Genomic DNA, 26,953 nt, shown 5'->3' on the forward strand with positions numbered 1-26,953 from the left:
ACTCATATTACACCTTTTGTACCTAGTGAGCTACTCATATTACACCTCTTGTATATATATAGTTAGTTATTCATATCACACCTCTTGTATCTAGTTGGATCATCGAAATCTCACGAAAGATTTATTTGTCGGTAGGCATTTTTAATGCCTTCAAAATTTGTTACACTTTTTGGAATTATTTTACTTAGTATCAGCATCTGAAGAATTTGTAAAAAACATTACGACTTTGTCTCTCACAGGTTTGGAGAAACTGCCCGCTCCTCTGAGGCCCAAGTATGCACTGAACATAGAACGTTTGTTGCTTCTCGTTGAAACCTATGTGTTCATCGTTGAGGAGATGTTCGATCAACAGCGCTCCATTCTTCCACATGGCTCTTCCTTTTATGGCTCTGCGTTAACTATCAACTGTGAATGCGAAACAAGAAAAGAATGTTTTGTTATCATGGTGGGTTGTTTTATGTTTAAAGTCTCTTCGTTTTTGTTTCATTTGTTCAAGCATCGTTTGCTCTCAATTGCTCTTGAACTTTGCCTTATTCCATTTCTCTTATTCCATCTCTCTCTCTCTATCATTCCATCTCTCTCTATCATTCCATCTCTCTCTCTCTATCATTCCATCTCTCTCTCTATCATTCCATCTCTCTCTATCATTCCATCTCTCTCTCTATCATTCCATCTCTCTCTCTATCATTCCATCTCTCTCTATCATTCCATCTCTCTCTCTATCATTCCATCTCTCTCTCTATCATTCCATCTCTCTCTATCATTCCATCTCTCTCTCTATCATTCCATCTCTCTCTCTATCATTCCATCTCTCTCTCTATCATTCCATCTCTCTCTCTATCATTCCATCTCTCTCTCTATCATTCCATCTCTCTCTCTATCATTCCATCTCTCTCTATCATTCCATCTCTCTCTCTATCATTCCATCTCTCTCTCTATCATTCCATCTCTCTCTCTATCATTCCATCTCTCTCTCTATCATTCCATCTCTCTCTCTATCATTCCATCTCTCTCTCTATCATTCCATCTCTCTCTCTATCATTCCATCTCTCTCTCTATCATTCCATCTCTCTCTCTATCATTCCATCTCTCTCTCTATCATTCCATCTCTCTCTCTATCATTCCATCTCTCTCTCTATCATTCCATCTCTCTCTCTATCATTCCATCTCTCTCTATCATTCCATCTCTCTCTATCATTCCATCTCTCTCTATCATTCCATCTCTCTCTATCATTCCATCTCTCTCTATCATTCCATCTCTCTCTATCATTCCATCTCTCTCTATCTTTTTTGCTCCATCTTGCTTGTTTGCCTGCTAGCTTGTTTTTGTCTTCAATACATATATATTACTGTGCCAACGCTTTTGTGTAATACATATATTACTGTACCAAGGCTTTTGTGTAATACATATATTACTGTGCCAACGCTGTCTGTTAACAGTTAGTTGTTAAGTATGTTAATGCTGTAACTGATATTATCACAGTCACTTTGAGTTAGTTTTACTTTTAGCCACTTCGATTTATCATCACTCAGCTAATCTCCGCAGTCTAAGAGGGTTTTTTCTACATGAATTTTGGAATTATAAAGATTTGATATATTTGACTTATATACTGCAGTCGCACCGAAACGAGTCTCTTCTTTCCTTCCGCATGCAAGTGGCAGAGCATATGAATGTCAGCCTTGAGCACATACAGTTTAATACGTCTGAGTTGAAAAGCAGCAAGGATCAAAGGTTGATGGGTCAGTTAGGAATTGAAGATGGGCACAAAGTTATATTTAGACTGAGTTACCTTGCTACGACTAACCCCAATCTTTCTTCTCAGGTTTGTCTTATGCCTGTAATTTCTTTAAACTCTCTGTTGAATAGGTCAATATTCTGTATGAGTAGAAGGTTAGCACGTGTTTCTGAGTATACGTATCTTTATATATTTGTAATAGAGAGTTAGCATGTGTTTCTGAGTATACGTGTCTTAATATATTTGTAGTAGAGAGTTAGCATGTGTTTCTGAGTATATGTGTCTTCATATATTTGTAGTAGAGAGTTAGCATGTGTTTCTGAGTATATGTATCTTTATATATTTGTAGTAGAGAGTTAGCATGTGTTTCTGAGTATATGTGTCTTAATATATTTGTAGTAGAGAGTTAGCATGTGTTTCTGAGTATACGTGTCTTCATATATTTGTAGTAGAGAGTTAGCATGTGTTTCTGAGTATACGTGTCTTCATATATTTGTAGTAGAGAGTTAGCATGTGTTTCTGAGTATATGTGTCTTCATATATTTGTAGTAGAGAGTTAGCATGTGTTTCTGAGTATATGTATCTTTATATATTTGTAGTAGAGAGTTAGCATGTGTTTCTGAGTATATGTGTCTTCATATATTTGTAGTAGAGAGTTAGCATGTGTTTCTGAGTATATGTGTCTTCATATATTTGTAGTAGAGAGTTAGCATGTGTTTCTGAGTATATGTATCTTTATATATTTGTAGTAGAGAGTTAGCATGTGTTTCTGAGTATATGTGTCTTCATATATTTGTAGTAGAGAGTTAGCATGTGTTTCTGAGTATACGTGTCTTAATATATTTGTAGTAGAGAGTTAGCATGTGTTTCTGAGTATACGTGTCTTCATATATTTGTAGTAGAGAGTTAGCATGTGTTTCTGAGTATATGTGTCTTCATATATTTGTAGTAGAGAGTTAGCATGTGTTTCTGAGTATATGTGTCTTCATATATTTGTAGTAGAGAGTTAGCATGTGTTTCTGAGTATATGTGTCTTCATATATTTGTAGTAGAGAGTTAGCATGTGTTTCTGAGTATACGTGTCTTCATATGTTTGTAGTAGAGAGTTAGCATGTGTTTCTGAGTATATGTGTCTTCATATATTTGTAGTAGAGAGTTAGCATGTGTTTCTGAGTATACGTGTCTTCATATATTTGTAGTAGAGAGTTAGCATGTGTTTCTGAGTTTATGTGTCTTCATATATTTGTAGTAGAGAGTTAGCATGTGTTTCTGAGTATGCGTGTCTTCATATATTTGTAGTAGAGAGTTAGCATGTGTTTCTGAGTATATGTGTCTTAATATATTTGTAGTAGAGAGTTAGCATGTGTTTCTGAGTATATGTGTCTTCATATATTTGTAGTAGAGAGTTAGCATGTGTTTCTGAGTATATGTGTCTTCATATATTTGTAGTAGAGAGTTAGCATGCGTTTCTGAGTATACGTGTCTTCATATATTTGTAGTAGAGAGTTAGCATGTGTTTCTGAGTATATGTGTCTTTATATATTCGTTCTCTGTTTCTATATTTTCTGCAAGATCTTTTCAATTTCTGCTTTTTGTGTTTTTTTTGTCATGCGTAGAGATAGATGCCACAGCAAAATTTTTTACCTTAACGCCTTGCTAGGCTTGTGTGTACCCAAACCCTTTGGTATAGTTTTTGGCACTTTATTTTGAGCCTCATTTTAATCTTGTTTACATTATAACCTTTGGCATTTGTAGAGCTGGCTGTCCCAATAGCATACCGTAAAATCTCTATTTCAATGCAATTTATTTGAACGCCACCTCTATATGGAGACCACCTCTAATGAAACGCCATTGTGGGGAAGGGCTATGACATTCAAATGGAGGTTTTACAGTAACTCTAGATATGTTATGGTATCTACAGTGTTATGTCTATTTGTATGTTTTACTTTTGACCGCATTTCTCTGCAGTCAGCAGCAGTAGGGGCAGCTGGTGACAACGCTGCCAACGCCGTGCCAATTGCTAGCTCATCTCCTTGCAAGACAGGCAACATGGAGCTGGAAAAGAACTTGCCTGGAGTGATGATAGCTCATGAAAGCCAGGTATTCAAGGTGCTTTATCAGCTTGCTGAGTTGGCTGAGCCAAGGTATGTAGTTAAGTTTATTCCTCTAGATATCAAAGTATTTAGTTGCTTTTATTCCTCTGCATATCAAAGTATTTAGTTACTTTTCTTCCTCTACATATCAAAGTATTTAGTTACTTTTATTCCTCTGCATATCAAAGTATTTAGTTACTTTTCTTCCTCTACATATCAAAGTGTTTAGTTACTTTTATTCCTCTACATATCAAAGTATTTAGTTACTTTTATACCTCTACATATCAAAGTATTTAGTTACTTTTATACCTCTACATATCAAAGTATTCAGTTACTTTTCTTCCTCTACATATCAAAGTATTTAGTTACTTTTATTCCTCTACATATCAAAGTATTTAGTTACTTTTATACCTCTACATATCAAAGTATTTAGTTACTTTTATTCCTCTACATATCAAAGTATTTAGTTACTTTTATACCTCTACATATCAAAGTATTTAGTTACTTTTATTCCTCTACATATCAAAGTATTTAGTTACTTTTATACCTCTACATATCAAAGTATTCAGTTACTTTTCTTCCTCTACATATCAAAGTATTTAGTTACTTTTCTTCCTCTACATATCAAAGTATTTAGTTACTTTTATTCCTCTACATATCAAAGTATTTAGTTACTTTTATACCTCTACATATCAAAGTATTTAGTTACTTTTATTCCTCTACATATCAAAGTATTCAGTTACTTTTATTCCTCTAGATATCAAAGTATTTAGTTACTTTTATTCTTCTGCATATCAAAGTATTTAGTTACTTTTCTTCCTCTACATATCAACAGTGTTGGGTAATTGGCCAATTTGGCGGACCAATTAGAATACCAAATACCGGAAAACATCATAACTAAATAAAATATCAAATACTTGAAAATCTCAGAGCCAAATACCAAATAAAACATCAAATATTCACAATTTTGTAAATCAAATACCAAAGTGAATAGTACCACTGGGAAATTTGGGAACCAAATACTAAGTGAAATACCAAATACTGGCAATTGTTCAAACCAAATATCAAATCAAATAGTAATACGTGAAAATCTTAAGACAAAATACCAAATACTGGCAATTCTTGAAACCAATTTCCAAATCAAATAGTAATACTTGGAAATTTCAAAATGAAATACCAAATAAATTATCAAATACTTGGAAATCTCAGTACCAAATCAAATAGTGATAATGGGAAACTTTATATTAAAATACCAAATAAATTATCAAACACTGCAATTTCTTGACATCAAATACCAAATCAAATAGTTATATTGTGAAATTTCCGAACCAAATACCAAATAAAATACCAAATACTGAAAAATTTAGAAACCAAATATCGAATCAATTAACAATAAGCTACTGGGAAATTTCAGAACCAAATGATGTAAATTCTTACAGAGCCGACTCCAAATTGAATAATGGGAAATGTCAATTCAATATCAACATCATGCTAACTATGCTAAATATTAAATACTGGAAAATATCAAGACCAAATTAAATTTATTAGAACTTATACTGTGCATAGGGTGACAATGATTCAACCTAGCCAGCCAGGCTGCAAAACCATTAGATAAGTATTAGTGGATTCTTTGATGTTTTCTTTGCCTTCATTCTTCATAAGTACTTATTGCTTTTCACTCGGAGTCCGGGATTATAAATCATGAGTAACATGTGACTTGGGTGGGCATTGTTTTACATACAAGCGCGATGCAGATCAAAGACAAGATGGAGGTTTGATGGTTTCTGCACTGGGTTGCCGTTAAATGTGAGCTGTGAAGGAGAAGCTTTCTAAACATCAGCCGAATATCCATATTATTTAAAATTTATTTCTAGCTAGCGGTTATAAACTTACACCAACCGAAATCAAAATTGATGATCAGAATGCAAAATATTAACGAATATCAAACACCCAATAGTAGAAAATATTCATAACAAATAACCAAAACACCAGAAAAAATAGTGGCCAATTACAAACCAAATTATGATACCAAAGCAAATGCCAAATACTGGACAATCTCAATTATACCAAACATTACCAAATAAATTAGCAAATATTTATAAATTCAGAACCAAATACCAAATAAAATTCAAAATACTGAGCTATCTCAGTACAAAAATATACCAAATAAATACCAAATACTAAAAATTCTCCAAACCAAATGCCAAATGAGATAGTAAATACTAGGAAGTCACAGAACCAATATCAAATAAAATACCAATTTATACTAAAAATTCTCCAAACCAAATATCAAATAGCAAATACTAGGAAGTCACAGAACCAAATATCAAATAAAATACCAATTTATACTAAAAATTCTCCAAACCAAATATCAAATAGCAAATACTGGGAAATCTCAGGACCAAATATCAAATAAAATACCAATGACTAAAAATTCTCGAAACTAAATACCAAATCAAATAGTAATACTGGGAAATTTCAAAATCAAATACAAAATCAAATACCAAATACTGAGAAATCTAAGAACCAAATACCAAATAAATACCAAATACTGGAAATTCCCGAAACCAATTACCAAATAAATACAGTAATTGGTATTTGAATTTGCAAATAGATCTATTTGAAATAAAATCAATTACCCAACCCTGCATATCAAAGTATTTAGTTACTTTTATTCCTCTACATATCAAAGTATTCAGTTACTTTTATTCCTCTACATATCAAAGTATTCAGTTACTTTTATTCCTCTACATATCAAAGTATTCAGTTACTTTTATTCCTCTACATATTGACATGAAGAATAAAAGGAATCCGTAAAACCTCTAATTCAACATCACCTCTATTTGACCGCCACTATGAGAAAAAGTTTGAAAAATTGAGCACCACTCTCTATTTAAACCCCACCTCCATTTGAACACCACTTTGACAATCTTTGATCTTTAGAACCCATAATATTAAGGATCAGTAGAAAGTATTCACGAAATCGTATTAATTATGACTCGTTTTACATTTACATTAATAACAATTAATTCTCTCATTGTCCAACTCCAAAGATTTTAGCTTTTTTTCATTAAACTTTGAAAGCAACACCATAGAAACAGTTAATAACTTTCACAAGCTAATATTAGTTCCTTGTTTAACGCGGTCTTGACACTTCGAAGTACATCTATATAGAAAACGGTTTACATTTACACTGCTACAAAGGTTACTGTTTTGCGATCAAAGCTTCTACGCGTTGCATTTATGCTAAATGCAACGTGTAAAAGTTTTGCTTTCCCAAAAACTGTTTGGACGCTAATATCGACTAGTTATGCAGTGCAGAAGAAGAGTTGGGGTCAGAAGACATAATGGAAGGTATTGGACAACCAGATGTTTGCTCCATCAAAAACAACAATCAGAATGTGCCATCCGAACAAACGATGCAAATATTTTTGTTTTAAAAAGTTTGATTTTTGTTTTTGTATGTAATATAAATATGGTTTGTTTATTTCACTTGTTCCTGAATATAATTTTGTAGCATTTGATACATTATCATTATATGACTTATAAATTTGCAGATTATCACATACATTTGATAGCATCATTGCAGTAATCTGATCTTTCAATCAATCGACGCCCGTAACTCCTTTCTATCGCACATATAAAGCCAGTTTTGACTGCAAACTAGCAAACATATCAGTTAGCGCAATGAGATTTTATGCAACATTGGTAAATGGTAATTGTAAAATAAAAATGTCTTCAAATTTAGAATGAAATAATAATTAAAAGCTCGAACAAATTGCAAAGCAAGACACAGGCTATAATATCATCACAGGTTAATTGCAAGCAATAGATATCAACTGGTAGATATATTTCTTGGTTTTTCAATGCATATTTGTTTAGAGATCTTTGACAAGTTGGAGGTAAGTTAGCAGATTTATTGCACCCAAAAGATTTAATATCGCTCTACTGGATAAAGAGGGCAAAATATAGGCGACGTTCGCTACGCCCGTAAAAGGGCAAAATTTGTTTTCCCAAAATTTTTAAGGGCTTAATTTGTTTTCCCAAAATTTGAAAAATACAATGCCAGTCTCCATTTGACCACCCCTATAAATGAAGTGTTGAAAAATGAGCGCCATGGCGTTCAATTAGAGGTTTTACGGTACTTTCACTCTTCATATCAAAGTATTTAGTTACTTTTTTCCTTTACTAATGCGTCTCTTCAAGCAAAGGCATAGCTTGCCTTTGAGCCAATGTCTTTCTAATTTCATTATATCATTGAGTTAGGCAACTTTGTTAAAAATTCGGTTTTTCATCTGTTATGCTGGATTTTTGTTGTTTTTTTCATAGGATTACACAAAGGGTCATTGCTTTGCTGCATCTCATACCTACAGATCCTGCTGTCATTGCTACAGTAGACAATGTAGCTGCAGTTCATGCTGCAGAAACAGAGTCCCAGCCGAGCTCGCTCACAAACACCCCAGCAAGCAGCCCTTCTCATAGTCCTCTGAAATTTCGCCACTCAACGGGCCGAACTTACGGAAGCAATGCATCAACACTTAGCAGGAAGTGCTCCTCTGCCAACAAAATTGCTGGCCTTTTTAACCAGACAGGCATGAACAGCAGAGAAACATCTCCTTTCAGAGTGCGTTATAACTTGGAGGTATGAATAAACATACAATATACATCATTAATAATTGGTCATATAGGTGATAATAAAGTTGTGTGCAAAGCGTAGATGTGATGCCGAGAGGAACATATGAATATAATTTATTGATATGAGTTGATCTAATTTATTGTCATACATTGATGTAAGATGTTTCAAAGTGCAGATCATAGACCTATTAACTATACTATAGTTAATAGGTCTATGGTGCAGATATTATACATAGAACAGCAAATAACAATGCGGGCTTATTGATAAATATCATAAAAAACAATTTAGCGGACGCTGAAGTATATTTTCATTTAACCGAACATGTGTAAACTAGAGTAAGGTTTAGATACTAGCTCAGCTCACATGCCTGTTGACCTTCTACATTGCCTTTGCAGGTGCTCAGCTCGCGCATCATGCCTGTTGACATGCCTTCAGGCCGATCGACTCAGTTTTGTGAGGATTTCATAGCATGTAATGGCCTTCATCTTATTCTTCAGATTTTTCAAGCTGATTATTTTCTTCCTGATGTAGAGCATGATGTGAGGCAAGCTTGTTATAGCCTCTCTCTTCAGCTTATCACGTAAGTTGTCTTCTCTTACTTCACCTTTCAGAGAATCACATAATTTGTCTCATCTTATTCACCTCATCCTTTCAGCTCGCCACGTGAGTTGTCTTAACTTACCTCGCTTTTCAGAGCATCACATAAGTTCTCTCTTCTTGTTCATCTTGCCCTTCAACTCGCCGCGTGTCTTGTCTTACTCACCTTTTCCTTCAGCTCATCACGTGAGTTGTCTTATTTTACCTCGCCTTACAGATCATCACATAAGTTGTCTCATCTTGTTCACCTTTTCTTTCAGCTCGTCACCTATCAGACCATCATGTGAGTTGTTTTATCTTACCTCACGTATTAGCTCATCACCCTAGTTGTTTTGTTTTGCTCTCAACATTCGGGTGAAAAGTTCAGCAAAGCTAAATTACTCAGCAAGAGAGAATTCTATCGAATCATTAGGTTTTGGGCTGTGATCATTTACCTGAATTTTGTGAATGACTCTTGACTGCGATAAAGTATCTATTGGCTAATATGTTGATAACATTCAGCCAATAGCTGTTTTACCAAGGACAATTGGACTCTCTACATGCCCTTACAGTCAACAATATCACATGAATTGACTCTCTACATGCCCTTACAGTCAACAATATCACGTGAATTGACTCTCTACATGCCCTTACAGTCAACAATATCACGTGAATTGACTCTCTACATGCCCTTACAGTCAACAATATCACATGAATCGACTCTCTACATGCCCTTACAGTCAACAATATCACGTGAATCGACTTTCTACATGCCCTTACAGTCAACAACATCACGTGAATTGACTCTCTACATGCCCTTACAGTCAACAATATCACGTGAATTGACTCTCTACATGCCCTTACAGTCAACAATATCACATGAATTGACTCTCTACATGCCCTTACAGCCAACAATATCACGTGAGTTGTTTCTCTACAATGCCCTTACAGTCAACAATATCACAAATTGACTCTCTACAAATTGGCAGGTATTTGTTATGCGGCGAAACTGTAAAGGGCCTGAAGCATTTCTCTAGCCTCCCCTCAACCCTTTGCATAGAGAAGATGGAAGTAGGAGAGTTCTCAGAGGTGGTCAGCTGTATGATGAGAGTGTCATGGGCAGCAAGCGTTGGCAAGCATCATCTCTCTAATAGCCTCCCGATTATAAGAGACCTGAGTGGCTCAGGTAGGCTTAGGCAGAACAGCGCAGGTAAGCTAGCAAGCAATTTAGCGCAGGCAATCTAGCGTGGGTAAGCTGCCACTTGTGTGGTATCGCTGCTCACTCTTCTACACGTAAGACAAAGATGCTCTGATTTAAATCACATGGTCTGATGCAAATACCGATCTGATCTAGAAATATTGTCTCAAAGCCGCTTCGATTCAGATAGTAATACAAGACTCATTCATTGCATGGCTGATTTTTTTTCATAGCAGCAAATAAAATATACATAGAATATTTGTTAACATTTAAGAAAGAAGGTGATGTAAATTTTCTTTCTTTCACAATGCTAGTGAATAAATGTATTGCACTGAATTTTTAGTCCATAATAAGATGTAATAATCTTCATCATTTTAAATTCCATTTTAACATGTCTTTTACATCCTGACTAGAACAAGAAAATTTTTTACTTAATTTCTCAGCTCTGAATAAAGATATTTCAAATATATCTGGATGAGGAAACCTTTAATATTGTTACATTTGTTAGTATGGTAAGCTAAGATACCAGTACAGTAGGCGTTCCTATAACGTGCATAATCCGTTCCAGTAACGTTTACGTTATAGGGATTTCACGTTATATGAACAGTAAAATACATATAAATTGCCTAATCCGTTCCAGGATCTTTGCAAACTCACCCCTTTGGTCATGCAAAAAGGAAAATCTTGGCTTACCTTTTTAATTTTGGCTGTACCTTAAAACTACAGTATTTTTTGTTTGCGTTGACAACTTTTCCCTTTTTTTAGATCAATTTTACTGGTTTTATACACCACCATTGCGGTAATTTTACAATAGGTTGATTGGTAGCAAACATCTTGATGTTCGTTTACAACGATTTGTTTATTTTTTTCTAGACAGTAAAGTCTATTTTGCAAAGGCAAACTGATAGTAAATACAGCAAAACAATAAAGCAAAACAAAAATATATTTTTACTAGTTGAATGCCATGGGTGTGGCCATAGAATGGTATGGAAACCCATAGTAATTATCTAATGCGATCACTTCCTAGTAAAATCATCAAAATTGTCATCATTAAACAATAGTAATAAGACAATATATATTATAGATAACTTTAGCAACTATGGTTATCTATAATAACTTTAGTGCATTTTGTGGTTATGATCTGCAAGAAAATGTAACATTTCAATGTACTACGTGGAGAGTTCTTACCTTCGAGACAGGCGTGAAACATAAACTCTGAATCTAACTTAAAGGTTTACTGCAACAAAATTCACATTACAGTTATTTGGTATCAAAAGATTCACCATGTCTTACTCTGCTGTGTTGTAGGTGCAACATATATATATGGAAATGTGATTACAAGCTCTTAATAGCTCAAAAACGGACAGTTAATCGCAGCCATCACGAAAACGCCGTAGATTAGAATCCCTTTTCAAAACGGCTGAAATGGGACGTAACTGAACAAGATGGCTTCTGTTTACACTTTCATGCAACCTCATTAGTTGAAATATTTTCACAAATATACTTCTTGCATTCAATAAAACAATGTCTATTGTCCTTACGTGTCTATTTCATCATCATTGTAATGCTGTCATTTTGAGCACAGATATCTCAAAACCCACCGTAAAAATTTGTTTAATTTTTTTACCTTAGCTCGAAGGAGTGCATATCATCCTCTGATAAACATGTTGGTCACCTGGAATAGTCAAAAAATGCTGCAGAATGTGTTCGTGCTGTTTGGCAGGAAGTATGGGCCACATAGTCAGATTCCAATCTACGGCGATTTCGTGATGGCGACGATTAACTGTTCGTTTTTGAGTTTTCAAGAGCTTGCAATCACATTTCCATATATTTTGCACCAACAGCACAGCAGAGTAAGACATGGTGAATCTTTTGATACCAAATAACTGTAATTTGAATTTTGTTGCAAGTCAACCTTTTAATGAATTTAGTTTACTAAACACATACTTGAAGGAAGTTTTAGTATGTATTTTAGTAAACTTCAAACTTTTAACAAAAATTTCACGGATCGTTTTTATTATAACGGGTAACGGACAACTTGCCATGGCGAGTTTAGCGACGTATATCTTTTGATATATGTAGCAATAGATAATAGATACGGATCTTTTAATAGATACGGAGACAACATAATTGTCAGGGAGAAGAATTGGCCTTGACCCCAGATATAGTAATCGAACCTTATGAAAAATATTTCATAACAAGGGCATCGTAACGCGTGGCCGCATCCGAGTGCATATCAGAGAATAGGTAGCTGCGCAATTAGTCATAAATACTTAAAGGTTGACTTGCAACAAAATTCACATTACAGTTATTTGATATCAAAAGATTCACCATGTCTTACTCTGTTGTGTTGTAGGTGCAAAATATGTGGAAATGGGATTAAAAGCTCTTAAAAGCTAAAAAATGCACAGTCAATCGCAGCCACACGAGACCGCCGTAATTTGGATTCTCTTTCCAAAACGGCTCAAATGTGACGTGTAGTTGTACAAGATGGCTTCTGTTTACACTTTCATGCAACCTTATTCGTCGAAATCTTCTCACGAATATACTTCATGCATTCAATAAAACTATGTCTATTTTTCTTAAGCATCTGTTTTATCATCATTGTAATGCTGTCACTTTTAACACTGATATCTTATAACTTACCGTAAAAAAATCATGTAATTTTTTAACCTTACCCCGAAGGAGTACATATCATTGTCTGATAAACATGACTAGCCTGTTGGTCACCTGTGATAGTCGAAAAATGCTGCAGAAATTATTCGCGCTGTTTGGCAGGAAGTATGGGTCACATGATCAGATTACAACTCGACGATTAGACCAAGCCGAAACAAAACTGTAAAGTAGCGAGCATCTATATTTGATACGGGCTTTTCGGTAAAACCCGAAGTGTTTGTCATGAACTAGTGCTACGAGAAGTTTTATTTCGAGCCTTTTATTGGCCTTTCAATTCACGCGTCAAAACAATAACCAAATTGCTTGAGTATGTCAGAGAAATAAATTGATTCCAACCTACGGTGTTTTCGTGCTGCGATTAACTGTTCGTTTTTGAGCTTTTAAGAGCTTGTAATCACATTTGTATTTAACATTTACCATTCTAACTTTCAAACTGCATCTCATGAGAAAATATTTTTGTGCGGTGCAAATAAATTAAGAGAAAAAAGAAAACAGCTAAAGGTTTTCAAACTTTTTTAAACAACTATAACTTACATCTCGTATCATGAAGGAAGTGTTTTGTTGAAGTAAATTAGGAGGAAAAATAAAACTGTAAACGTATGTAAATGTGAAATCATTAGCAAGTAATAGCTAAATATAGTCTGTTTTTTTTTTCGATTACGACGAAAAATTATTTGGTATACGATCATACGATTTCAGTGATTCAGTTCATTTCAGTGTTGGCATCATAAGGTGAAAATATCATAGAGACGTACAGAGTGGTATAGAAACCCATAGTAATCATCTAATGCAATCACTGCCTGTTAAAAATCATCATCATTAAAAAATAGTAACAAAATAATATGTTAACCTTAGTAACTATAATTACCTACAATAACTAGTGCTTTTGTGGATATGATCTGCAAGATAGTATAACATTACAATGTACTACAGGAATAGTTCTTACCTTCGAGACAGATGTGTAACATAACCGCTGAATCTAACTAATATGAATTTAGCTTACTAAAACATACTTGGAAAATGTTTTCGTATAGATTTTAGTAATCTTCTAACTAAAATCTTATCACTTGTCTGTTTTTATTATAACAGATGACGCTGAACTGAGATATAGTCGCCAAAATTTAATTTTAATAAAGATTATTCCTGATATAACTTTGCCGAAAACAAATTAGCCTCAGTACTGCGAAGACAAAAAAGCGTTGTGTTATATAGAGTTAGTAGAATTCATAGTTTCCATTAACACGTCAATTGCTGTGGAAATGCCTATAAATTCATGCGCTATTATCAGAATTAAGGAGTTAGTTAATTCTTTATTTTAAGGAAAGGCTGGAAAGTCGTCCGAGCGGCTACAATAAATTAGGAAAGCAAAGAAATGTAGATGTGTAGTAAATAGCAAGTATGTAAACTACGAAACAGATGATTTTGTAATGATACAATTAGTACAAACTGAGAAAACCCAATAAAAATCGTTATTTCACCGTAATCAATATAACAATCGCCAAATTTTAATTTCGAGAGAAACTATTGTTGATATAGTTTTGCTGAAAATAAATTAGCCCTAGTACGTTGAAAACGGAAAAGTAATGCGTTTCATGAAGCTAAAAGAGTTCATGGAGTTTTAATTAATACGTCATTTTGGGTTTGAAAATGGAAAAGGATCTATACAGTGTGTAGTAAAAATGATGAATTGCAACAGCTTTGTGGTCTCGTGGTTAGAGGACTGAATCGCAACAGCTTTGTGGTCTCGGGATTAAAGGACTGAATTACAACAGCTTTGGGGTCTCGGGGTTAAAGGACTGAATTGCAGCAGCTTTGTGGTCTCGGGGTTAGAGGACTGAATTGCAACAGCTTTGTGGTCTCGGGTTAGAGGACTGAATTACAACAGCTTTGTGGTCTCGGAGTTAAAGGACTGAATTGCAACAGCTTTGTAGTCTTGGGGTTAGAGGACTGAATTGCAACAGCTTTGTGGTCTCGGGGTTAGAGGACTGAATTGCAACAGCTTTGTGGTCTCGTGGTTAGAGGACTGAATTGCAACAGCTTTGTGGTCTCCGGGTTAGAGGACTGAATTGCAACAGCTTTGTGGTCTCGGGGTTAAAGGACTGAATTGCAACAGCTTTGTGGTCTCGTGGTTAGAAGACTGAATTGCAACAGCTTTGTGGTCTCGGGGTTAGAGGACTGAATTGCAAAACTACGGTTGCAATGTTTGTGAGTTCAAGTCCAACAAAATGTGATATTTTAATTACAAAATTTTAAGAGCTATAGCAGGACATACCGAAAACAGATGACAAATTTTGAGAAATATATATATATATACATCATATAGTGTGCGCAATTGAGAAAATGATATACGTTATATAAGAGCTATAAAATTCTAAAGACTGTAGCTCATGGGTTAAACGCGTGGTCAGAAACTCGCGATTGCAAACTCCGTTAGTTCAATTCCGGCACGAAGCGAGTTTTTCATTCCAATATTTTAATAGTTATAGCTATATATTACAGACACGTAAACTATGAGATTTATATATATAAACTATAAATACAGTGGTGTCTACCTTTACGTCGTCTAGCTGTATCCAGTGCTCAAGGCTAGGATAAACGAAAACTTTCGACGATACTCCCTCATGAAATTCAGATTGGTAGACTGACGCTGTAACACCTGCACCAATCGATTGCCTTTAAAGGTTGACTTGCAACAAAATTCACATTACAGTTATTTGGTATCAAAAGATTCACCATGTCTTACTCTGTTGTGTTGTAGGTGCCAAATATGTGGAAATGTGATTACAAGCTCTTAAAAGCTCAAAAACGAAAAGCCGCCTTAGATTGGAATCTGTTTATTTCTCTGATGTAGTCATTACAGTTTGGTTATTTTCTTGTCATGTGATGTTCTCACGTGAATTGAAAGGCCAATAACAAGGTCAATATAAAACTTATCGTAGCACTAGTTTATGACAAACACTTCGAGTTTTACTGAAGACCCTGTATCAAATATAGATGCTCGCTACTTGACAGTTTTGTTTCGACTTGGTCTAATCGTCTAGTCGTAGTCTGATCATGTGACAATACTTCGCAAATAATTTCTGCAGCGATTTTCAATTATCAAAGGTGACCCACAGGCTCGTCATGATTATTAGACAATGATATGTACTCCTTCGGGGTAAGGTTAAAAAATTACATGATTTTTTTACGGTAAGTTATAAGATATCAGTGTTAAAAGTGACAGCATTACAATGACGATAAAACAGATGCTTAAGAACAATAGACATAGTTTTATTGAATGCGTGAAGTATATTTGTGAGAAGATTTCGACGAATAAGGTTGCATGAAAGTGTAAACAGAAGCCATCTTGTACAACTACACGTCACATTTGAGCCGTTTTGGAAAGGGAATCCAAATTACGGCGGTCTCGTGTGGCTGCGATTAACTGTTCGTTTTTTAGTTTTTACGAGCTTTTAATCACATTCCCACATATTTTGCACCTACAACACAACAGAATAAGACATGGTGAATCTTTTGATATCAAATAACTGTAATGTGAATTTTGTTGCAAGTCAACCTTTAAGTATTTATGAACAATTGCGCAGCTACCTATTCTCTATTTTTTCGACACATTTAACGATCTTTCATGACGAACTAAAATGTCATGGAAGTTGTATATAACGCTATATGTTGGTTGTTTTTTCTCACTAGTTACCATTCAAATAGAATTTGAGAACTTGTCCCGACTGGACACTTTACGTTAAATGGAATTTTCTACATACATGTAGGGCGAAGCAAAAACTTCACATAAATGGCTTACTTTATCTGGAATTTCCGTTATAGGTGGTATACGTTATAGGAGCGTCTACTGTACTATGAGCAATGGTAGAGTTGTCGCAAGTTTTGCAAGTTACATCTATTGAAGAAAAGATGAATAGATATCGGTTTAGCTACTTAACTTTATGCCAATATTTTTTTTACATCATATATTTATCTTTAGTAGCCTCTTTACATTCATTCTCGAAACTGCTATGTTTTCAGAAACTTTGATGATCGTATGTATGCAATGACTTCAGGGGCTTTAGTGGGAAGTGTTGGCTCAACTTTTACGTTGGCTGTAGGAGTAGAGGTTTGACTGTATAAAAATACAAAGGAAATCGGTTTATATCGTCTGTAGGAGTAGAGGTTTAACTGTATAGAGATACAAAGGACATTGGTTTATATCATCTGTAGGTGTAGAGGTTTACTTGTATAGAGATACAAAAGACATTGGTTTATATCTTCTGTACGAGTAGAGGTTTAACTGTAGAAAGATACAAAGGACATCGGTTCACATCATTTGTAGGGGTAGAGGTTTAACTGTATAGAGATACAAAGGACATTGGTTTATATCGTCTGTAGGGGTAGAGGTTTAACTGTATAGAGATACAAAGGACATTGGTTTATATCATCTGTAGGAGTAGAGGTTTGACTGTATAGTGATAGAAAGGACATTGGTTTACATCGTCTGTAGGTGTAGAGGTATACCTGTATAGAGATACAAAGGTCATTGGTTTTGCTTCGGATGTTGATTTAAAATACCCTCAAAAGTTACATATACTTTATAATTATTATCTTCATAGTTATTATTATCCTTTGGCAACAAAATTCAATCCTGTTAACAGCTTATAAGAAAACATTACTTTATACAAGTAAGAGACAGTGTTATTCTTTTAATTAGGTTACTAACATGATTGCATAGGTTGTTTTATGTAATCCTTACTAATATTGTGATGCGACTTGTATTCTACTTCTTTGAGCATTTGCTTAGTTACCAGTCACTGGCAGCTTGTTAGCTATTAACTGCAGCTTGTCATAGAGGGTTGTTAAGGGGGAGTATCTAGAGTTCATTTTCTTTCATCCCTTGTTTTCTTTTGCAGACAGTAGTGCCAGCTCATGTAGTGACACAGAGATCATGTGTCTGCAAGCTGGGATCTGCCTCACCCAAACCTCTGTAGATACGATAGACTCCAGAATAGCTGTGAAAGCGTTTGAGGTTCTAGTTCTCTGTCTATGTGCACGCCCCGAGCTCATAGGTATGCCAAGGTTGCCTCTGTGCATTTGGTATATGTATAAAACATCAGATTGTATCTGTGTTGAACAGGTCAGATGGTATCTGTGTTGGACAGGTCAGATGGTATCTGTGTTGAACAAGTCAGATGGTATTTTAGTTGAACAAGTTGGTTCTTATCTGTGTTTAACAGGCTTGATGGTTTTTGAGTAAAACAGGTCAAAATCAATAAAGGTTTTAAATGGCCACTAGTCTTCTTGTGATTCACAATTTTAGAAGGGAAAAGGAATGAGCATATTTAATATTTTTTGAGCACCATAGAAGCAGACTGTGTGAATGGGATTCGTATACATATTTACTGATTTATTGCATTGCAAGATACTTTGTTAAAAATTTGTTAAAAATTGCTTCAATGTTGAGACACATTGCCCAAATTTTAAGTCATTCATCATAAAATGTGTAAATTAGGTGATTGTATGGCTGAATTGATAATGTTAAGATAAGATGTTGAAATGATTGTATGAGGGTCAGTCACTAAGTATTTGGAAGTTTGTTATAACTTTATTTTAAATTTAGATAGAGACATACCTTTAATTTTTTTATAAAGTCAGTGCCCTTTTCAATGAGGCAATTCTGTTACGGAGGTTGTTTCCTTCCTTTCTAAACCTGGCAAAGCCCTACCTGCAACCATCTTTGGACCTAATGAGCACTGACTTGAATGAATCCCAATGTTTCATGCATTATTCATGCCATGAGAAACTTAATTTCTCTGTTAAGTCATCAATTTTCACCCTTCTATCAGTATCTTCACTCTTCTATCTTCTGACAGAAGGTGTCGGAAGTTAAAGTATCCACTGTTCTACTACTTCACTCTTCTATCTTCTATGGTGTCGGAAGTTAAAGTATCTACTGTTCTACTACTTCACTCTTCTATCTTCTATGGTGTCGGAAGTTAAAGTATCCACTGTTCTACTACTTCACTCTTCTATCTTCTATGGTGTCGGAAGTTAAAGTATCCACTGTTCTACTACTTCACTCTTCTATCTTCTATGGTGTGGGCAGTTAAAGTATCCACTGTTCTACTACTTCACTCTTCTATCTTCTATGGTGTCGGAAGTTAAAGTATCCACTGTTCTACTACTTCACTCTTCTATCTTCTATGGTGTCGGAAGTTAAAGTATCCACTGTTCTACTACTTCACTCTTCTATCTTCTATGGTGTGGGCAGTTAAAGTATCCACTGTTCTACTACTTCGCTCTTCTATCTTCTATGGTGTCGGAAGTTAAAGTATCCACTGTTCTACCACCTCACTCTTCTATCTGCTATGGTGTCGGAAGTTAAAGTATCCACTGTTCTACTACTTCACTCTTCTATCTTCTATGGTGTCGGAAGTTAAAGTATCCACTGTTCTACCACCTCACTCTTCTATCTGCTATGGTGTCGGAAGTTAAAGTATCCACTGTTCTACCACTTCGCTCTTCGTCCTAAATCTCAATTCTGCCTTAATTGAAAACTTGGTTCATTCATAACAAGATGGTTTTGACAGACAGTTACAGTCATATTTTACCTTTATTCTAGAATATATTTCAGCTGTTTTGACACCTTCGGTTAGTAAAAGTCTTATTATTGCCCTCTGTTCTAGGCTTAGTAACCAGTTTGGTAACCATGTTTAATTTAAAAAAATGAAAAACATTGAACTGTTCTGATGTAATTTTGTGCATGGATTGTAACTTCGCAATATTTGAGTGTTCAAAATTTGAACATTCTGCAAATAATAGCTCAATCATTATGACAAAATACCGAAAACTTATGGACTGACCCTTTTACGACTGTATTGACAGTATTAAGAGATGATGTTGATATGACTGTATTGACTGTATTAAGAGATGATGTTGATATGACTGTATTGACTGTAGATGATTGCTGAAGATGCTGAGATGATTGTGATTTTACTAAGAGAGAATGCAGGGAACGCCAAAGCTTAGCTAAACCCTTTGAAGAGTCATTTTAGCGGTGCTTGTTTGAAGCCATATATATACACGCAGGTTGTTTCTATACCTTACCTAATGTTGCCGACTTCCTACTGGATGTTTTGACTGGATGCTGTCGAGAGGAGGTGCGATCTTGCGCTTGCCGATGTCTCAGCAAGTTGTCAGCTCTCTCTCTTGGACCCAATGTTCAAGCTGAAAGTCCAAAACTGTTTCTTCTCAAGGTGATCCTCCAGGCCAGACTTCCTTATTGGGTGACCAATTGCACAACCCGTGGTGCTCGACAGGTTAGTTTTAATTAGCTTTTGAAAAGACAAAGTTGCTCGTTGTAATGTGACAAATAAGCTGCTGCCTTTTTATTGTTTAAATGGACATTTCTTTTGTTTAACCCGTAGAACCGATGTTATGATTAGTAAGTTATGTTGAGTGAGAGTTATGGATATTGTCTTAATCCTAGTTGGCGCATGTGAGCGCTTGTTTAGTTAGCATGGCTAGCATACAGGCTGGACTTTGCAGAGGTTGCTCTCACAATGTCTCCAGTATTTTGACCTTCGATGCGAGCTCCTAAAGCAGTTGAGTCCGGAAGAGAAAGTGGTTTTAGAGATGAACGTCCTCAGCCATCTAGAAGATGAACTCGCCTGGTTAGGGAATTTCCAGCCATCTTGTAAACGGGGATCTGATGCCTCTACTGATGATATTCTTCTGACAGGTAAAATCTCTACCCGCTCAATTTTTCTTTTTAAATCGTTCTTCTGGATATCAATTTTTTTTAACAGCTTATTATTATTATGAGCAATCTTTATTGTGGTCAACAGTCATATTTTACTAAATCTAATCAGTGGTCTAACTAATATAATAATGTTGGAACTGAAAGCATGAAATATGTGAAAAACAAGTTGAGTACCGATGTGGGTATTGTTTAAACAAGAAGTGGACAAATATAAGCTCTGTGAAAATAGCTATGCATACCTATGACAACATATTTCTAGTTATGAAAACAAGTATAATACAGAAATGTTAAAATAGCTAAGGCTAAATGCTGAATGGTATATTAGTCGAAGGATAGTAGGCATAGTTTGAGTTTTGTTTTACAAGATTGCAGAAGAAGAGCTCTTAAACGAGTGCAGAGGCTATTAAATGAATTTAGCAGGTTGCTGTTGAGTTAGTTGTTGTTTTTGGCACTAGGTAATTTAAATCTGGTCCTGGTTTTGTGATCAAGGTTTATGGTTTGAAAACTATAGCTGAAATATTTAAAGGTTGACTTGCAACAAAATTCACATTACAGTTATTTGGTATCATAAGATTCACCATGTGTTGTGTTGTAGGTGCCAAATTTGTGGAAATGTGATTACAAACTCACAAAAGCTCAAAAGCCGCCGTAGATTGGAATCTGTTTATTTCTCTGATGTAGTCATGAAATTTGGTTATTGTCTTGTCACGTGATGTTCTCACGTGAATTGAAAGGCCAATAAAAAGCTCAATATAAAACTTATCGTAGCACTAGTTTATGACAAACACTTCAGGTTGTACCTAAGACTCGCTAGAAGACCCGAAGACTCGCTACTTTACAGTTTTGTTTCGGTTTAGTCTAATCGGCAAGTCGTAATCTGATCATGTGACCCAATACTTCGCAAATAATTTCTGCAGCACTTTTCGATTATCACAAGTGACCAACAGGCTCGTCATGATTACCAGACAATGATATGTACTCCTTGAAGTTAAGGCTAAAAAATTGAACGAATTTTTACGGTAAGTTATAAGATATCACTGCTAAAAATGACAGCATTACAATGACGATGAAACAGATGCGTAAGAACAATAGACATGGTTTTATTGAATGCGTGAAGTATATTTGTGAAAATATTTCGACGAATAAGGTTGCATGAAAGTGTAAACAGAAACCATCTACCACAGCTACGTCACATTTGAGCCGTTTTGGAAAGAGAATCCAAACTACGGCAGTCTCGTGGGGCTGCGATTAACTGTTCGTTTTTGAGCTTTTAAGAGCTTGTAATCACATTTCCACATATTTTGCACGTACAACACTACAGAGTAAGACATGGTGAATCTTTTCATATCAAATAACTGTAATGTGAATTTTGTTGCAAGTCAACCTTTAAGGCAGTTATTCTGGAGTATTAAATAAGCGGTGAGGCAGGTAGAATACTGTGATAGCTTAGCTAAGGGAAGAGCACTGGTAGTGTTTGTTATTAAGCTGTTAGGTGGTAAGCAATGGTTTTTAAGGGGTATGTTTAGGTCTTTGCATATAAGTCGCAAAGTTTTCTTTGTAACATGAATAGTAGAAACAAACTTTTGTTTACATTGTCCACAGTTTACTGTTTCTTTTAATTCTTCCATCATTTTTATTACTGACTCGTTCTCCCAGCCTTGTTTCGCTAGACTCATTCTCTCAGCCTTGTTTCCCTAGACTCATTCTCTCAGCCTTGTTTCCCTAGACTCATTCTCTCAGCCTTGTTTCCCTAGACTCATTCTCTCAGCCTTGTTTCTCTAGACTTGTTCTCTCAGCCTTGTTTCTCTAGACTTGTTCTCTCAGCCTTGTTTCCCTAGACTCATTCTCTCAGCCTTGTTTCTCTAGACTTGTTCTCTCAGCCTCAGCCTTGTTTCGCTAGACTCATTCTCTCAGCCTTGTTTCGCTAGACTCATTCTCTCAGCCTTGTTTCCCAAGACTCATTCTCTCAGCCTTGTTTCCCTAGACTCATTCTCTCAGCCTTGTTTCTCTAGACTTGTTCTCTCAGCCTTGTTTCTCTAGACTTGTTCTCTCAGCCTTGTTTCGCTAGACTCATTCTCTCAGCCTTGTTTCTCTAGACTCATTCTCTCAGCCTTGTTTTCCTAGACTCATTCTCTCAGCCTTGTTTCCCTAGACTCATTCTCTCAGCCTTGTTTCTCTAGACTTGTTCTCTCAGCCTTGTTTCTCTAGACTCATTCTCTCAGCCTTGTTTCTCTAGACTTGTTCTCTCAGCCTTGTTTCCCTAGACTCATTCTCTCAGCCTTGTTTCTCTAGACTCATTCTCTCAGCCTTGTTTCTCTAGACTTGTTCTCTCAGCCTTGTTTCGCTAGACTCATTCTCTCAGCCTTGTTTCCCTAGACTCATTCTCTCAGCCTTGTTTCTCTAGACTTGTTCTCTCAGCCTTGTTTTCCTAGACTCATTCTCTCAGCCTTGTTTCCCTAGACTCATTCTCTCAGCCTTGTTTCTCTAGACTCATTCTCTCAGCCTTGTTTCTCTAGACTCATTCTCTCAGCCTTGTTTCCCTAGACTCATTCTCTCAGCCTTGTTTCCCTAGACTCATTCTCTCAGCCTTGTTTCTCTAGACTTGTTCTCTCAGCCTTGTTTCCCTAGACTCATTCTCTCAGCCTTGTTTCCCTAGACTCATTCTCTCAGCCGTGTTTCCCTAGACTCATTCTCTCAGCTTTGTTTCTCTAGACTCATTCTCTCAGCCTTGTTTCCCTAGACTCATTCTCTCAGTCTTGTTTCTCTAGACTTGTTCTCTCAGCCTTGTTTCCCTAGACTCATTCTCTCAGCCTTGTTTCCCTAGACTTGTTCTTTCAGCCTTGTTTCTCTAGACTCATTCTCTCAGCCTTGTTTCTCTAGACTTGTTCTCTCAGCCTTGTTTCCCTAGACTCATTCTCTCAGCCTTGTTTCCCTAGACTCATTCTCTCAGCCTTGTTTCCCTAGACTCATTCTCTCAGCCTTGTTTCTCTGGACTCATTCTCTCAGCCTTGTTTCCCTAGACTCATTCTCTCAGCCTTGTTTCCCTAGACTCATTCTCTCAGCCTTGTTTCCCTAGACTCATTCTCTCAGCCTTGTTTCCCTAGACTCATTCTCTCAGCCTTGTTTCCCTAGACTTGTTCTCTCAGCCTTGTTTCCCTAGACTCATTCTCTCAGCCTTGTTTCTCTAGACTTGTTCTCTCAGCCTTGTTTCTCTAGACTCATTCTCTCAGCCTTGTTTCTCTAGACTCATTCTCTCAGCCTTGTTTCCCTAGACTCATTCTCTCAGCCTTGCTTCGCTAGACTTGTTCTCTCAGCCTTGTTTCCCTAGACTCATTCTCTCAGCCTTCTTTCTCTAGACTCATTCTCTCAGCCTTGTTTCTCTAGACGTGTTCTCTCAGCCTTGTTTCGCTAGACTCATTCTCTCAGCCTTGTTTTGCTAGACTCATTCTCTCAGCCTTGTTTCCCTAGACTCATTCTCTCAGCCTTGTTTCTCTAGACGTGTTCTCTCAGCCTTGTTTCGCTAGACTCATTCTCTCAGCCTTGTTTCCCTAGACTCATTCTCTCAGCCTTGTTTCTCTAGACTTGTTCTCTCAGCCTTGTTTCTCTAGACTCATTCTCTCAGCCTTGTTTCCCTAGGCTCATTCTCTCAGCCTTGTTTCTCTAGACTCATTCTCTCAGCCTTGTTTTCCTAGACTCATTCTCTCAGCTTTGTTTCTCTAGACTCATTCTCTCAGCCTTGTTTCCCTAGACTCATTCTCTCAGCCTTGTTTCTCTGGACTCATTCTCTCAGCCTTGTTTCCCTAGACTCATTCTCGCAGCCTTGTTTCCCTAGACTCATTCTCTCAGCCTTGTTTCCCTAGACTTGTTCTCTCAGCCTTGTTTCCCTAGACTCATTCTCTCAGCCTTGTTTCTCTAGACTTGTTCTCTCAGCCTTGTTTCTCTAGACTCATTCTCTCAGCCTTGTTTCTCTAGACTCATTCTCTCAGCCTTGTTTCCCTAGACTCATTCTCTCAGCCTTGCTCCGCTAGACTTGTTCTCTCAGCCTTGTTTCCCTAGACTCATTCTCTCAGCCTTGTTTCTCTAGACTCATTCTCTCAGCCTTGTTTCTCTAGACGTGTTCTCTCAGCCTTGTTTCGCTAGACTCATTCTCTCAGCCTTGTTTCGCTAGACTCATTCTCTCAGCCTTGTTTCCCTAGACTCATTCTCTCAGCCTTGTTTCTCTAGACGTGTTCTCTCAGCCTTGTTTCGCTAGACTCATTCTCTCAGCCTTGTTTCCCTAGACTCATTCTCTCAGCCTTGTTTCTCTAGACTTGTTCTCTCAGCCTTGTTTCTCTAGACTCATTCTCTCAGCCTTGTTTCCCTAGGCTCATTCTCTCAGCCTTGTTTCTCTAGACTCATTCTCTCAGCCTTGTTTTCCTAGACTCATTCTCTCAGCTTTGTTTCTCTAGACTCATTCTCTCAGCCTTGTTTCCCTAGACTCATTCTCTCAGTCTTGTTTCTCTAGACTTGTTCTCTCAGCCTTGTTTCCCTAGACTCATTCTCTCAGCCTTGTTTCTCTAGACTTGTTCTTTCAGCCTTGTTTCCCTAGACTCATTCTCTCAGCCTTGTTTCTCTAGACTTGTTCTCTCAGCCTTGTTTCCCTAGACTCATTCTCTCAGCCTTGTTTCCCTAGACTCATTCTCTCAGCCTTGTTTCCCTAGATTCATTCTCTCAGCCTTGTTTCTCTAGACTCATTCTCTCAGCCTTGTTTCCCTAGACTCATTCTCTCAGCCTTGTTTCTCTAGACTTGTTCTCTCAGCCTTGTTTCGCTAGACTCATTCTCTCAGCCTTGTTTCTCTAGACTCATTCTCTCAGCCTTGTTTCTCTGGACTCATTCTCTCAGCCTTGTTTCCCTAGACTCATTCTCTCAGCCTTGTTTCCCTAGACTCATTCTCTCAGCCTTGTTTCTCTAGACTCATTCTCTCAGCCTTGTTTCCCTAGACTCATTCTCTCAGCCTTGCTCCGCTAGACTTGTTCTTCCATGCACGCACTAAATTTGTGGCTCCATCTCATAGCATTAGCTGGATAGTTAATGAAAGATAAGATTGGTCATCAATTCGATTTATTTAACCGAGTTGATAAAGTAGGGTGAAGGTCAACAGTCAGTCTGGATTGAACACACATTCAGTGTCTTTTAGAGTCCACTGTAGGCCTTATACCATGAGTTCCCAGGCTAATTTTATCCATAATTGGATGGAAGGTGAGTATCTGAGAAATATTTATGTTATAGTGGGCATAAGCTATGGTCAAGAGAGGGTAAGGTAACTGGTCACTTTAATCTTGTAGTTCTTAATGTTGTTAAAGGTACTGAACCCTGCTGCTGTCATTTGTGTACACTCATTAAAACTTTCAGTCTAAAATATATATTATAATATATATTATATAGGTAAATGAGATGAAGTGTTACCTTCGCCGGTGCTCTAAGGCCCTGCCTCATCCGACCCTAGGTGTTTAATCAAACACAGGTTATGAACCAAACATAGCCTCGGTTCTCGCTCTACCATCGTATTTTATTAGGACACCTTCGGCTTGTCAGTTGCCTGCTTACCTGTGAAGGTGTTGACAAAGAAAGACACACAGCTCTTATACACACTCTCCTTGATGACTTTCTCTTTCCTGCTGCCAAACTGGAGAAGTGTGCTGACTCTCGTGATTCTCTAGCTGAATTTTCCCCAAAGTGAGCTGCCTCTGATCATAATATAAACTGCTTAATCTATATAATCTAATATATAATAGCTAGTGTATATATAATCTAATATATAATAGCTAGTATATATATAATCTAATATATAATAGCTAGTATATATATAATCTAATATATAATAGCTAGTATATATATAATCTAATATATAATAGCTAGTATATATATAATCTAATATATAATAGCTAGTATATATATATAATCTAATATATAATAGCTAGTATATATATAATCTAATATATAATAGCTAGTATATATATAATCTAATATATAATAGCTAGTATATATATAAATCTAAGTGTTTGTCTGTTGTGTGTTCAGCTATAGCGATAAATTTTTACCAACAAAAAATCTGATTCTCATTGGACTTCCAGGACCTGGTCCGCAGACAGGTGAGCTAACACACTCAGACACGCAGCCTACTCTCGATACTTAATGGATTTATTGCGCGCATGGTCATTACACCCGCGCATGGTCATTACACCCGCTGATCTGTAATGGCGATTGATTAAAATGCTTACGCTTTACCATTGAACTAATTTACCAGAAGA

At 36.3% G+C, this 26,953-nt stretch overlaps 1 protein-coding gene across 1 annotated transcript in view; it reads left to right on the forward strand.

The window, feature by feature from the left end:
* LOC137397078 (ubiquitin carboxyl-terminal hydrolase 24-like) overlaps positions 1 to 26,953 on the forward strand; it is an 89,349-nt gene that overhangs the window by 19,337 nt on the left and 43,059 nt on the right. The window contains exons 9-18 of the mRNA XM_068083366.1: positions 240 to 445; positions 1,617 to 1,823; positions 3,705 to 3,880; positions 8,159 to 8,471; positions 8,861 to 9,045; positions 10,031 to 10,251; positions 17,814 to 17,969; positions 19,990 to 20,219; positions 20,449 to 20,641; positions 26,219 to 26,378. Of these exons, the coding sequence (XP_067939467.1) occupies positions 240 to 445; positions 1,617 to 1,823; positions 3,705 to 3,880; positions 8,159 to 8,471; positions 8,861 to 9,045; positions 10,031 to 10,251; positions 17,814 to 17,969; positions 19,990 to 20,219; positions 20,449 to 20,641; positions 26,219 to 26,378 (2,047 nt within the window). The remainder of the gene's footprint in view (positions 1 to 239; positions 446 to 1,616; positions 1,824 to 3,704; positions 3,881 to 8,158; positions 8,472 to 8,860; positions 9,046 to 10,030; positions 10,252 to 17,813; positions 17,970 to 19,989; positions 20,220 to 20,448; positions 20,642 to 26,218; positions 26,379 to 26,953) is intronic.

Source organism: Watersipora subatra, chromosome 1 (genome assembly GCF_963576615.1).
Source record: "Watersipora subatra chromosome 1, tzWatSuba1.1, whole genome shotgun sequence".
Lineage (NCBI taxonomy): Eukaryota > Metazoa > Bryozoa > Gymnolaemata > Cheilostomatida > Watersiporidae > Watersipora > Watersipora subatra.